Genomic DNA, 14,845 nt, shown 5'->3' on the forward strand with positions numbered 1-14,845 from the left:
CTGAAGATATTCGAACTCTTCTCTGCCATATACTCTTACACGGTCTTATTATGTGTATGTGCCTCCCATCATGACAGGTATACTCGTCTCTCCCTCTATATATACATAAATTTATATACATACTGAGTTAACTTGTGTATATCGCGAGCAAGAGTCAAGTTCCCGGCGTGATACACAGAATAAGCGGTTCCATTCGCACGAGTCCAATTAATCACCTCTGGTTTGTAAGCGTGCACGAGTCCGTTGGCACGCGGCTTCTGCAATAATACCAGTTATAATTTTCTTTATACATTTTTTTTTTTCAACGGATATTATTAAAATTATTGGTAAAAAAAACATATTTAAATACATGAGATTATACATCATAAATAAATTAAAATCTTTAGCGTATTTTTTTTCCTATAAAAAATAAATAATTTATTGTCGTGATTAAAATTTAAATATATTTACTGTAAATAATCATTTAACTATTTAATTAAAATAAATTAGAGAGTAACATGAAAAAAAAAAAAAAAAAAAAAAATAAACAAATAAAAACGGAGGTATTAAACGAGTGGGTAATTACGTTGCCGCGACATAAAAAGCGTCCGGATAGTTTTACATTTAAGCATACGTGTATGTATATTAAATGGTCATGGGTCTGGTTAATAGTAGTAGTAGTAGTAGTAGTAGTAGTAGTAGTAGTAGTAACAGCAACAGCAACAGCAGCAGTCTAACCCAAGGTAATGGACTCTTGTCAAACAGCAATCCCATCAACCCGAACGGAAGCGTGCGGATAATGGGCGAATCGTAAACACACGACGTGGAAGTAATAACGAGAACGCCATACCAGACTCGTATACAAGCTAACTTTAAACCACTGCAGTGTCAGCGAGAAAGCCCACGAGAATTATAATAACATAATAATGAACAAAAACAAAATAAATAAATGTAAAGGAGCTAGAAAAGGATATCTTCTGCTGGAGATCATGCAAATGAGTATCGAGAGAAAGAAGAGGTCACACAAGGAGGGAAAAAAAAAATATATATATACAAGACTTAGTGAGACTCTGCAGGAACCTGGGAAGTGTAGCTGGGATAACCACTACCGTAATTCACTTTGCCAACAAAGATCCTTGCTACCGTCATACTCCTTATTCTTGTTCTCCAAGAATATGGCCCGTGCTACTGACAATAGATTCACATTATGCGTGTACAACGTGGCGGCAATGGGTAGTCGTCACAGTCGTCATAGTCTTCACTGAGGTTACATTATCCCCAATACAAGTTTTCAGCTTCTTTTATTATTCTTCTCTTTCCTCTTTTTTTACACACAGTCTCAATAGCTTCCAATAACCCACTGGTACAACTACTTGTACTACTTCTACTTCTACTACTACAGCCAATACCAATGCCGGTGATTCTTTCATTTATTTCTGTATACATAACTGAACAGAGAAACTATGCCTGTATATATATTTATGTATACATATATATAAAGAGAGGACTCACGGTTGGCCGCACAATCGGCTCCGTAGATTGTATGTTCTATACAGGAGAGAATGGCAGTGTAAATGTATGCGTGTCTGCTGATGCCCCTCACAGTCATCATCAGGGTGGAACGAAGCCTGGGAATATTCCCACGTTCTGTTGTAGCACGAGCCAACGAGCCAGTACACCCATGGAATTTCGGAGGCCAAAGGAAGCTACCACGATTACCAGCCAGAGCAACAGAGATAATATTTTAAAATAATGTTTGTGCAACAGAGAAAACGATGAGTCTGATGCTGCTGCTACTGGCTGACTCTTCCATGGATTAAATACATCATCAGACACTACTCATATATGTGAGGCTTTACTTGCTTAAATTGAGATTGAGAGACCCGGGAATAAAATTTTAATATGGATAGTGCATGTAGAGTATTATTTGTTTGCTTGGTTAGTTTTTGTATCGAGAGGAAAAAAAGAGTTAAGCTAAAAATGTGAAATGAAAAAGAGAGAAAGGCGCCTGCTGAGGCACGCTTCGAATTAGCATTAGACCCCGACGATGTTTGCACCGTTAACTCATTCCTCGTGGCATCTAATCAAGCTCCCGGGGAGTTTTGATATGCCTCACACTCGGTATCTTGTGTATATACATACATATTGTTGAGAGTTGGCCAATGTAGAAAGTAATGATGATGAAATTTACGTAAAAATTATTATCCTTTTGTTTGCACTTTAAATTTAAGTGAGAAAAAAATATATATATTGTAAATTAGATCATATTTCATTTAAATTTATTTTGTGAAAATAAAATATACAGAGAAAAATTTATTATACACGAGGATTTTGGAGTAAAAATTACCCATCAAATTTGGTACTGTTAGCAGAAATTGCACTTCATTTACATGCTATCGAGTAGTATATTTTATAATGTGCATGGGAAAAATTTAAACCCGTCCTCACAGTATCAAACTTTTTGGGTAATTTTAACTAAAAATTTCTCTGCGTGTACTATCTACGATACTAAATTTTTAATTTGGTTTATCAGAAATTATAACTTTAATTATCTTCACTAATTATAACTGTTATCAATATCGTAATTATTAACAACCTAATGGTAACTATTAAGAATTACGATTTTGATAACAGCTATAATTAGTTAAGATATTTAAAGTTATAATTTCTGATTATTATCAATAATTTTAGATTTTACTATACGGAGAAAAATGGGCTTAAGAAATCTACGAATTTTTATTATGCTGTCGACAAAACTTTAAACAGGAAGTTGAGTTGCCAAAAAATTGCTATGCTACACTATAAAAAATATTTTATACTTAAAAATGATTGAATAATTGTAATAAATATAATTTGTCTAAATTAGGAATTATAATAGAAGATAAAAATTTTTAGAGGCTCAATAATAATTACAGCGCAGCATAACAATTTTTTAGCAACTCAACTTCTTGTTTAAAGTTTTGTCGACAGCATAATAAAAATTCTTAGATTTCTTAAGCTCATTTTTCTTTGTGTGTAAAGATACGTCTTTGGCCACTTTAGGGCCAGTTTTGGACACTTGAAAAATTTTAGTAAATTAATTTGTAAAAGACGCAATGACATAATTAATTTTAAAAATGTATACGAAGATAATTTTATTACACTATTGCCATAAAAATTTTATTTTATGCTTCTTCATTAATTGAAATAAAGTATTATTAAATTTCCAAAAATAGAGCAGTGGCCACAAATGGTACTTCTACTTTAGTTGTTAGATACTACAATTCAAATTGTTTATTTAATAATTTAAATAATATTCACTACTATCGAGTTCAAAAATTTTACTACAACTAGCTGATAACTTTTACTATAAAATTCTCTCAGTGTAGACAATAATAATAATAATAATATTTATAATGGAGATTTAACGATGAGGTATACAGAGTGTAAAATTGACTTATGAACTCATATATAGCAGAAGGTTTATCATTAAGGCTTATATTTTAGGCATAATTGGAAATATTTTGATGGATGAATCTGGTTGTTGAGTAGAGTATAGAGGATATGAGGTAGGTCAAATACCGGTAGGGCAATAAAAATTCATATACACATCCCGGCGAGTATACGAGTTCCTGCGGCACGCTGGGTCGTGTCTCATTACAGAATCACCGGGGTGGCGAGGTAACTTTAACATCGCCGACCGATTCTCTTCTCATACCTCTCAGGGGTCGTAAAAAACGTTTCACATTTTTCTCATCCTCTATTATTCTATGCCCGCTCGGCAATTTAAAAAAACTAAAAGAACTCAGCTCGATTGTATATCTTTTCCAAAGAGGGCCTAAACACCTCGTTAGAGTTAAACACCGCAACCAGTCCCGTTGTCAGCGCCAGCAATAGCATAGTTGCAGTACCACCATCAGCAACAGCAACACCAACAGGGCAATGAAGATCGACTAAAAAGCTAAACATAACAACTCATTAAATATAACCCACTTAACATACCATCATTGCAAAACCTTTGAATTTAATTCCCTCATTAAATTACATATTATTTTTATCTGAAAACCAAAAAAAATTTACTTTATCTTCTACAAGTTGCCTCGAATATTTTATACACATACATAACTTATAATAAGGAAATATGTAGGTGTCAGAGAGAATTAACCTGGATCTTATATGTATATTTCAGGCTGATTGCTAAATATGTATCGTGATGTGTTCGAATGATTGTCAAAGTGTAAGAGCAGCAGCCGTCGACAGTAGCACGAGATCGCAATTACGGTGTGCGAGAGTAGTATGCACGTGACCGGTATATATTTGCCACCGTGGTGCCGACAAGTGTCCGCGATACGACTCAGCCTCAGTTCATCGACGAGGTGCAGCGCAAGGATAAAAAAAATAACCAATGATGTACCAAGTTGCCTGAATCAAACTCAGTTTTCCTACTACAGGACACGACAAAACCATTACAGACTGCGTTTAATATTAACTGCGAATGAAAAGAGAGAATTGAGAACACATCGCGCAAAGTGCCAACGGCTATTATCAGAGACAAGTACCCAGGGTATAGTGGAGCAGAGACGAGATGAAACGAGAAGAGATGAATAAGAGGTGTAAGAGGTGCAAGAGCACTGAGGATGAGAACAGGAAGGAGTAAAGAGTTAGAGAGGAAAAGAGCTCTGAGAGCACGCCATCCTCGTGCTGGTCGCGCGTCGTGGCGTGTGCTCGGTGCTGAGTTATTTTTCCCTTTGCTCCGCACTTATACGCCGTAGAGTACCGCCGTCTCGCACAGTTGTATTATATACGCGAGCAACAACAACAGCCAAACTAATACTATTATACTCTAATACTTCTACTACTACTACTAATACTGCAACTGCTGTATCCATAACATATAGTTATGTATATATAAGACACTAACTAACGTGACAGTAAGCAAGCGAGCAGGATGGAGATAGCAAGGGTGCAGGTGTGTATCGCTGTTAAATTCCCCCACTGGGCACGCTACGGCCCAGCAGGCTACGACGACCGAGAGCTGTGGGAACATTTCGTCCCGTGAGCTTCCCACGATACGCTCCTCCGGCTGGTAGCTGTGCTGTGGTGGCAACACAATGACAATCGTCCACACACATACCCAACACACACATCCAGCTTGCAGTCTTCAGATCCCCTCTCTGTCGTGCACTCGTCCGTGAATACGTCAGCCCCGTTTCAATTCACTGAGTTGAGGTGCCAGTGGGGAACGCCTGGTTAGTGGGGATTACACTCCCCGAAGAAGGTATAAATACCGATATAAGGCCCCCACTTAAGTCAGAAAGCACTCAGATTACCTCGGCACTCCGAGCTAGCAAGTTCTCTCTGCTATATTACTGTAAAAACTAAACACTTAGTTTTTTATTTTTGTTATCTTTTACGACAACTTGTCATTGAGTATTTTTCGACTTGTCGAAAACGGAGATTGTGATAAGAGTGACTAGTGATAATCAACACGTTTGATTTTTAAAATATTTTTTTGAACTCTAATTAAACTGTCAATTAATTATTCAAAAATGACACCACACACTACCGCTTACGCTGTTGCCGGTGGTATGGAGTACGAAGAGCCGGTATCAAGAACTTATCAGTACCGCAAAGTGATGAAGCCAATGCTGGAGAGAAAGCGACGGGCAAGAATCAATCGCTGCCTCGACGAACTCAAGGATCTGATGGTGAACGCGCTCCAAGCTGAGGGTGAAAATGTCGCGAAACTTGAGAAAGCCGACATTCTTGAGCTGACAGTTCGTCATCTTCATACACTGAGAGCCGCCAAGAGATTGACACTGACACCTGAAAACACTTACGCTGATAAATTTCGCGAGGGATTTACCCAATGTGCACAAGAAGTATCAACATTTTTGCAAACAACAGTGACCAGTGTACACCCAGTGGCTGGTGCTCAGCTGATACGTCATCTCGGTGGTTGTCTTCGTCGATTGGAGGGACCTGTCAATCCCAACGTCGTTCATCATCAACCATCTTCAGCAACTCTACCATCATCTCAACAACATCCTGCTGCTGTTCCTGCAAACACAACAACTGTCATCACCAAGGTACCACAGAACGTCTACACTCCACCTCAGAGTCCAATGAGCGTGGCCAGTTCCTCCGGTGATTCAAGTGAGTCTACATCTGTCTGGCGTCCTTGGTGAAAATCTAATTATCATTCACTGAGCTAATACCAAGGATCGATTGCGACTGGATACGTCGCTGGTACCTATAAGGCTGATGGGCTAAGCTGGATAAGCTAACTGCAACCCCCGGATTCAACTGCTGCTGATCCGGATCAAGGAGATATAGAAAAAATTATCTAGATTTAAAAAAAAAAATATTATTTTTAATTATTAAGCGACAAATCAACGTCTTCCAATTCTGTTATTAATTATTTCTCTAAATCGTGATTTTTCATTTTATCATTAATTTATAAAATTTTTTTTGTCATTTAACTTTTCATTTAATTTGACTATTAATTATCATTTTTAAAATACTATAATATTGTATGGGTGATGAGCTTTAAGTAATGTCTGTGATAGGGTTTTTTGTACCTGAGATAACTATTTTCTCATATAAAATAATTATTAAATATATAGAAGTTAACTTGTTATGTTTAAGAAGCTTTTTAGCCTTACCACATTTATATGTTAATTTGATAAAAAAACCCATATTTTAAAAAATACACAATTTTTAAATAAAAAATTTGTTAATTAACCATAACCACCTGATTTATTATTTATAGTTTTAATTAAACCCTGTCAATATCCAAAACCTTATTCCTAATTAATTGTCATAGTTTTTAGTCATTAAGTTTTACGATATATTTTTAAATAGTACATACATTACATAAAATATATTACTTGGCTTGGACAATTACCAGGTCTGGCACACACTCAATTGAGTGATTAATGCCTAGATAAATGAGTCTCTTGTGCAGCAGTCACTGGATAAATTTCATAGATAATAACGACTTTATATATATATCATACTTAAAATAATGATAATAATTTATCTTGCACATTGTCAATTATCACGCTCTTATTCGCTACTCTAAATACTTGAATAATTATTTATATTTAAATTTATAAATAATATATATATATATATATATATATATATATATATATATATATATATATATATATATCGAAGTATTTAGATGCACTTGAATTAACAAGACGACAAGTGTCAGCAAGTGATATAATACTTTGAATTAAAACAAGCATTAAAAAAAATATATAACAATTTTTATATTACTTTGAATTTAAAATTAATTATAACCAATCGCACAAACACGTGTATTTGTTTAGTAATTATTTACTTATCTTTCAATCAATTGAAACAAATAGAGATAAGAAGTAACTCAAAATATTTTCGTTAATTAAAAAATATATTTTTGTTTATTTTATTAATTGTTATCTAAGATCAATAAACTGTACAATAATAAGATTTACTATAAAATATTATATATTCACGATATTTTACAAATAATATTTTATAATTTTATTTGTTACAGTTATCAGCAGCTGAACAATCATAAAATGCCAAACACTTACCCTTGACTAATCCAGGTAATAAACTTGTATCCAAGTAATATAAATAAATTTTAAATAGCGCTACGATATAGTGTACCAGAAAGTATAAATAAATTAAGTATGTTCAGTCGGTTGTTTTGATATACTTGATCATAGTTGACACAGTTTTAATTTTAATAAATTTATTTTTATTAAATATTGTTCGTGGTAATAATCATGGACGTCATATCACGAACGTACAATCATCTCGAGTTAGTTAGTAATAATAATAGTAATAGTAATAATATAGACGAATTAGAGGAAGATATTGATCTGGATCCAGATTTTGAGGATGAAGATGTTCAAGACGAACTGCCAGATACGAGTGAATCTATTCCCAATATAACAGACTCAGAATCAGTAACAGATGATAATATTATCAAATTTCCATTGCGTCGTAGTTTATTTCCAAATGTACCGCCGTATATTGTCTTCCATTTGCATGACTCATCGGGGCACGAACTGCCGCCTTCGTTAACTAAACATCTAAAATGGAAATTGAGCTGCATAACACCAATATTAGTGCGTAAAACAGTTTTAAAATCAGGCTACCGTTTGCTAAAAGATCCTGATGATTGGCTGTCAATATGGGGCAAACAAATGAAGTCAAGTTGTTTCAAAGGATTAAAAGATCATCAAAAATTTAATCATTTTCCCGGTACATTTCAAATCGGACGTAAAGATCGTCTGTGGCGCAATTTAAGTCGTTTTATGATCAAATACGGAAAAAAGGAATTCAATTTTGTACCACGTACTTATGTGTTGCCGCAAGACTTGCGTAGTTTTCGTCAAATTTGGGAGAAAAGTGGCGGGAAAGAAAAGTGGATTATAAAACCACCGGCATCGGCACGTGGTACGGGAATTCGTGTTGTTCATCGATGGTCACAGATTCCAAAAAAACGTCCATTAGTTGTACAACAATATTTATCAAAACCTTTATTAATTGGCGGTGCCAAATTTGATTTACGTCTGTATGTATTGGTATCAAGTATAAATCCACTACGTATATATATTTATCCCGACGGTTTAGTACGTTTTGCATCTGTCAAGTACAATGATGATATCAACTACCTCAGTGATCGTCTTATGCATCTAACAAATTACAGTATTAATAAAAACAGCTCAAATTACACGAGTAATGATTGCGCTGATTCTTGTAGTGGCCACAAGTGGACAGTTAAAACTCTGTGGTCGTATTTAGAAAAAGATGGTGTGAATACAAAAAAAATTTGGTCATCTATCAAAGACATTGTCATAAAAACAGTAATATCAACCGAGTCTCCAATTAATACACTTATTAGAACGAATACTACAAATCGTTACACCTGTTTCGAATTATTTGGTGTAGATATTTTGTTGGATGAATCTTATAAGCCTTGGCTACTCGAATTCAATGTTTCGCCGTCACTTCAGTCTGCATCGGCACTCGATATTGCCGTAAAGGGACCCATGATAAAAAACGTTTTCAATATTGTAGGCTTTCGATTGCCGGCAAATTTACCTAAGCGCGAAATCAGAAAACTGAAAAAGATGTATGAATATGAAGAGATCCTGTGCCAGAATACGACGCTCGATAAGCTCGTATTGTCAAATCTCGAAAAACAGAAACAAGCTCTGTACAGTAATTTGGATAGAGAAGATTATTTGGATGATATTCTAGAAGATTTGACGCCGGATGACGTTAGATGTTTGATTGCTCACGAAGATGAAATAACGCAGACTGATAAATTTGAAAGAATATTTCCAAATAAACATTCGCATCCATACTTAGATTTATTTGATGTGCCAAGGTATTATAATATGTTACTTGACGCTTGGGAAGATAAATATGGGGATAATCGTGAAGAGGGTATTGCGTTGTTGCAAAAACTTTGTGGTGAGAAGATGCACTTAGAAACTCAAACAATTTAAATTATTTTTTTTTTTTTATTAATTTTAAGTAATAGTGCTGTTTTTATGGCCACTTTTAAAATTTTGGCGATTCAAATAAATAAAAAGATCTACTCCGTCTTTTAATTAAATTTATGTTTCTTGTAATTATTTAAGTAAAAAAATTTAATTTCCTGAAATAATTTGTTTACAATTTTTGGTTATTACTGAAACAATCTTCGAAGGAATTGAAAAAAAAATAATTATTTAATTTTACACGGAAATTAATTTAAGATAGGGTGGATGCTCCGTAACTTGGTCTGCATTACAATAAAAAATAAAATGGCCTTAAAAGCTGAGTTTTGTCGCATATATTCCAATTAAAATCAAATGTTTTAATAAATAACAGTAGTCACAAATATGTAGGTTAATTTTAGAGTGACTATAATTAATATTTATAATTTAATTAAAAAAAAAAAAAAAAAGCGATGGATGATAATTGGTGTTTTTTTGTTTTTTGATAGGAAATTGATTTTTTGTGATTCATATAAGACTTTGTATAAATTTTCGACATTTTATGTATATCGGTATTCATTATTATTATTATTATTATTATTTTATTTTTTTACTAGCGAGAGAAGATAAAAGCCTTTTTGTGGAGATTTTAAAAATAAAAATAAAGTCGAAAACGTTCGTGCCTTTTAGAATTAATTAAACGTTCAATATCGTTACGGAAAATTTGAATGAATTATAACTTTTTTTCTAATTGTAATATAATATAATCAAAACTTAGCAATTAAGTAATAAAAATTATTATTTTTTTGTAATATTTAAAATGTCAAAATTTGACATCAAAGATTATAATTTAATTTTTAAATCGTATTCTTTATGTAACTTTTGATGACTTTCTTTCGTTTATTATTGTCAGAATACAAAAAAAAATAATTCTAGATGTATTTACAAAAAAATTAAATAATATTTTTATATAACCTCTGATGTAGGGTAGAAGTCCCATTTGTGGTCACTGTTCCATTTTTGGACATTTAATACTTCATTTTAAATAATGTAAAAATATAAAATAAAATTTCAAGTTCAGTAGTGGGATGAAAGTATTTTTGAACTCATTTAATAAATTAATTATGTCATTGGGTCTTTTTACCAATTATTTTATTTAAATTTTTTGTGTCCAAAACTGGCCCTAAAATGGCCAAAAACGTTACCTCTACCTGTCTAAATATATGGAAAGAAAATTCTACCAAAATTTACGATGTTAACATCGTAATCGTGGACTAGACTTTCATTGGCATCAATTTTTAAATGTCTTATTTCAAAATTCGCTGTAGTCTTTGTTAAAATTACGATCTTAAATAGTAAAAAATATAACCTACATCGTAATTTTAACAATGACAAGAGTAAATTTTGAAATAAGACATTTAAAAATTGATCCCAATGACAGTCTAGTCCACGATTACGATGTTAACATCGTAAATTTTGGTAGAATTTTCTTTTCGTATATCACACGACAAAACATCACAGTCAAAATATTTCAAAAAAATATCATATACCAAAATATCATATAATAAATTATCACTTGTTCAAATATCCCAATATTACAATTTATCATACAAAAAAAAATATTTTTATTTAATACCATAAAATATACTAGCCATCAAATATCTATATGTACACGATTTATTATATTACTATGGTGTGTAATTTAGTCGCATGATATTCTGAATGATGATGGTTAGTTGTAAGATATTTTCTTACATGATATTTTTTTACGTGATATTTAGTCGTGAGACTGATATAAATAATTTATAAATAAAATTTTAAGCAAAATTATTGAGTACAAATTTAAAAAAATAAAAAATACTATGTACAAAAATTACGACAGATAAATTTACGATAGAAAGTCGTCGATTAATAATTGTAATAATAATTAAAATAAATGCATAACTTTAAAGTTGAATTGTAAAACAAGTACATTATTTGTACTTAAAAAAATACTGTTTGATAAATAAACAATTTTAAAAATATATATTGCTTTCTAATCTTTTTGATCCTTCAAACTACTTTCACAAATCATTAAAAACAAAAAAAAACTAGTTATAAATTTGGCCAAAAAAATGTTTACTCAAACAAGTACAGATGGTTTTAATAAAAAACAAAAAAAAAGTGATTAAAAAAAATTTTATAAACACAACCGCTATTTTTTTTTCTCAGTAACCAAGGAGTTAAAAAAATAATTAACAGAATAAAAACATTATTTCTCCGAAACTGTTGGTTAATAAATATTAATGAGCGGCGTCACATAAAAGTATATTATAATAATAATAATACTATAATTTAATATTTAATAGCCATCGGTTAAGTGACAAAAAAAGAAATAGACACGAGTTAGTTCTAAATACTTTACTGTTATATACTTACGTTAGACGGTGGTAAAAAAAAAAATATAAATATCAAACTTTATATAAGCAACTAGGTTTCACGGTCATAAACCAAGTAGGGTTAATAAATGTGTGCTGACAATTTAATGTCTCTATTGTGAACGAGCATCATCAGACGCGGGTGATAAAGGGTTAACCAAATATATGATTTCGTTAATATTAATAATAAGTGGTACAGATTTTTTGACTTCCGGCCGGTTGAATTCAATTAATAACTCGCTGTGTCACTTTACATATATTATATCTCTATATCTACATATATGTATTGTGCTCTAATGATACTTTATTTATAAATATTTAAATGGCTATTTATAATAAATAAATAAATAAATAATAATGATACGAAATAAGATAATTTAATATAAATGAGTTTGAAATGTTGAGAGTAATTTTGCAAGCGAAATTGAGTACAGATGTGTGAGTGGTGTAACTTGAGATTGAGACGAGAGTGAGTAGTAACAATGAAATGAAATGATAATAATGTTAGCGAGAAATGAGTGTAAGAGCATGAATGAAATTAGTGTTGTCTTATCAAGTAGTAAAGAGTCGTTTGAAGACAATACTCACAGTCGCACGGTATACACTCAATAAATTGATATCGTTATTGTAACAACATAATAGACATATTTTCTTATTTAAATTGCAGTCTCGTACGTGTGACATACGTGCGCCGATTCTTCTCCGTCTTGGTGTCTATCAATCTACATATGTATATATATCATGAGATACAGTACCGAGACTTGGGTTACATTACACACAAGCTCTTCAAGAGTCATGAGTGAAAAAATTTTACTGGCTATTATTGTCACTGTATGTCAATAATATATCACCTATTGAAGGCATGGGATTCAAGGCCTCCAATTCTTTAATTCGTTCAATTTATTTACCATATTTATATAAATCAAATTTTTGAAACTTGACATACAAAAATATGTATATTGTTTATCATGATATATAATGCCGATAAAGATAAAATAGTGAGTTGTTGAAAATATAAGTTTGTTATTTATAATTTATTCCGTTGAAGAACAAAAGACGAAAATAAATACCGAGTCTCGTGCCGACGCAGTTGAGAATTCAGCGGGGGCTAAAGCGGGGGCGTGCACAAGTCGAGGTAACGACTTAATAAACCGTTGGCGCGGAAGAAGCCAGGTCCTCGTGAGCATCAGACTCGGAGCACGATAGAGAGGGACGGACGTTGTAACGTTTATCGAGTGTGTTGGTAAGTGAGAGAGACAAGCTTACATAAATAGAGAGAAGATGAAGGAGATGAATGGATAAAGATGTACAAGTGAATAAGAAAGAGAATGAATGCAAGAAAATGAACAAAGTGTGGAGTCGGGTGGCGGTGGCGGTGAGGACGAAAAAGGCGGGGGCGGCTACTGCGGCCTAATATAAAAGAGTCAAGAGTTCTCTGTTAGTCTGCGTTGCTGCTGATGCTGAAGTTCTGAAGTAACCAGCTAAACATATATATGTATATACAATACTATAGTGAGGTATGAGGTTGTTGGTCAGGTGGGTCGCGTGCCCGCTTCTTCGTCTCGTATTTTGTTTTGGGAAGTCTTGCATGTTCATGTTCCCACGCTTCCGCGATACGACCAGCGACTACTGGCTTCTACACACGTTCTTAATATTATTTTTATTTTCTTTTTTTTTCTTACAAAAGTATTCTGTTGGTTTGGTGTTTGATTTTGGCTTTTTAGTTTTATGCTGGACAGGTTGTTCTCTCTGGTATTAGGTATACTCGTGGGTTTGGGTTTGGGTCTGGGTAATGTAACCTACATCTGGATCGACACTTTGGTCTTATCTCTGGTCTTTTGATTCATTCATTCATTCAATTCTTCTGTTCTCAAGGCGTCCACCATACGGTGGTCATCTCGACTTGGAACTCGGTGGAATCCACGATGACTGCTGGCACGAGATGGAATTTCGCTGAATATGTTATGGTCTTTTTTATTTTTATTCTTTCGTTCTCCAGTAGCTCTACTATATATGTCCTTTTGTACTGCTTTAACGCGTTTAATACGATGTTAGATACCGGTCGTTCGTCGCTCGTGCTCGTGATATATAGTCTTACTTTTTATTCCTTCTTTTTTCTGCTAATTCATTTTATTATTATTATTTTTTTTACCGCTTCTCTATTTTTTGTCACCATCAAGGTTAAAATAATTTTGATATATTTTTTTTAACCACGGCCTTTTGAAAGTATAATCCAGGTCATAATATTTATAAATATATACATTGATAATAATTTATACTTCATACTTTATGCAAAGTCGAAGGCATTAATTTATGAAGCCATGTAGTGACAGTCCACATTTTTATGTAAACATTTAATTTAATGAACTTTAATAATTTGTTATTAAATAGCCAATTACGTTTAAGCAACTTTGTATATGTTTTTAAAATTATCTCTTGAAAATGCAACATTGTAATTTTTTCTCTCACGTGTTAAAAGCATCTTTTAAGTAAAAGCGATGGAAAAATGAGATAAAGAATGATATTGAGTCGCAATTACTCGATGTATCATTTTATTGGTGCATTGAATTTAAAGACATTTTGTTAATAATGCATCACGATCATGAGAACCTATAATGAAAAAAAATTGTATAGCACAGCAGCTGTACCTTGAATTGATAATTAATTCGCTGTATCATATAATTCATTTCTTATTTTCAGCATTAACTTATTGTGTGTAAAAAAAAATGATTAGTTTGAATACAAAGCCCGCAGATGTACAGAGTGTAGGGTAGCGTGTAGTGTGTGATTACGGGATCTCGCGAGGTTCCGGAAGATATGTCCCATGAATGACAATAAATAAACACCCACTATCGACTACTGTATAACGCGTTAAACGCGTTCGTCAAGGAGACATAACATCACGTGTATGTAACTCCTCGTTTCTTCGTTCTTACATTACATATATTTATACATATAAATATAAATATATATGTATGTACT

The 14,845-nt window shown here is 32.7% G+C and overlaps 2 protein-coding genes across 6 annotated transcripts in view; both read left to right on the forward strand.

The window, feature by feature from the left end:
• LOC103572983 (tubulin monoglutamylase TTLL4) overlaps nucleotides 1–10,241 on the forward strand; it is a 127,259-nt gene extending 117,018 nt beyond the window's left edge. For all 5 annotated transcript variants that reach the window (XM_053737819.1, XM_053737817.1, XM_053737818.1 and 2 more), the window contains exon 4: nucleotides 7,505–10,241. In XM_053737819.1, the coding sequence (XP_053593794.1) occupies nucleotides 7,740–9,473 (1,734 nt within the window). In that variant the 5' untranslated portion in view covers nucleotides 7,505–7,739 and the 3' untranslated portion in view covers nucleotides 9,474–10,241. The remainder of the gene's footprint in view (nucleotides 1–7,504) is intronic.
• Nucleotides 5,265–6,643, forward strand: LOC103572969 (enhancer of split mbeta protein). Its single transcript, XM_008551805.3, has one exon. It carries the CDS (start codon nucleotides 5,508–5,510, stop codon nucleotides 6,144–6,146), a length of 639 nt encoding a protein of 212 aa, XP_008550027.1. The 5' UTR covers nucleotides 5,265–5,507; the 3' UTR covers nucleotides 6,147–6,643.
• Nucleotides 10,242–14,845: the final 4,604 nt, after the last annotated feature.

The sequence above is a fragment of the Microplitis demolitor genome, chromosome 3, assembly GCF_026212275.2.
Source record: "Microplitis demolitor isolate Queensland-Clemson2020A chromosome 3, iyMicDemo2.1a, whole genome shotgun sequence".
Taxonomy (NCBI): domain Eukaryota; kingdom Metazoa; phylum Arthropoda; class Insecta; order Hymenoptera; family Braconidae; genus Microplitis; species Microplitis demolitor.

What these genes read in the sequence shown, in the direction of transcription:
- LOC103572969 (XM_008551805.3), top strand. Translation starts at nt 5,508, where the DNA reads ATGACACCACACACTACCGCTTACGCTGTTGCCGGTGGTATGGAGTAC.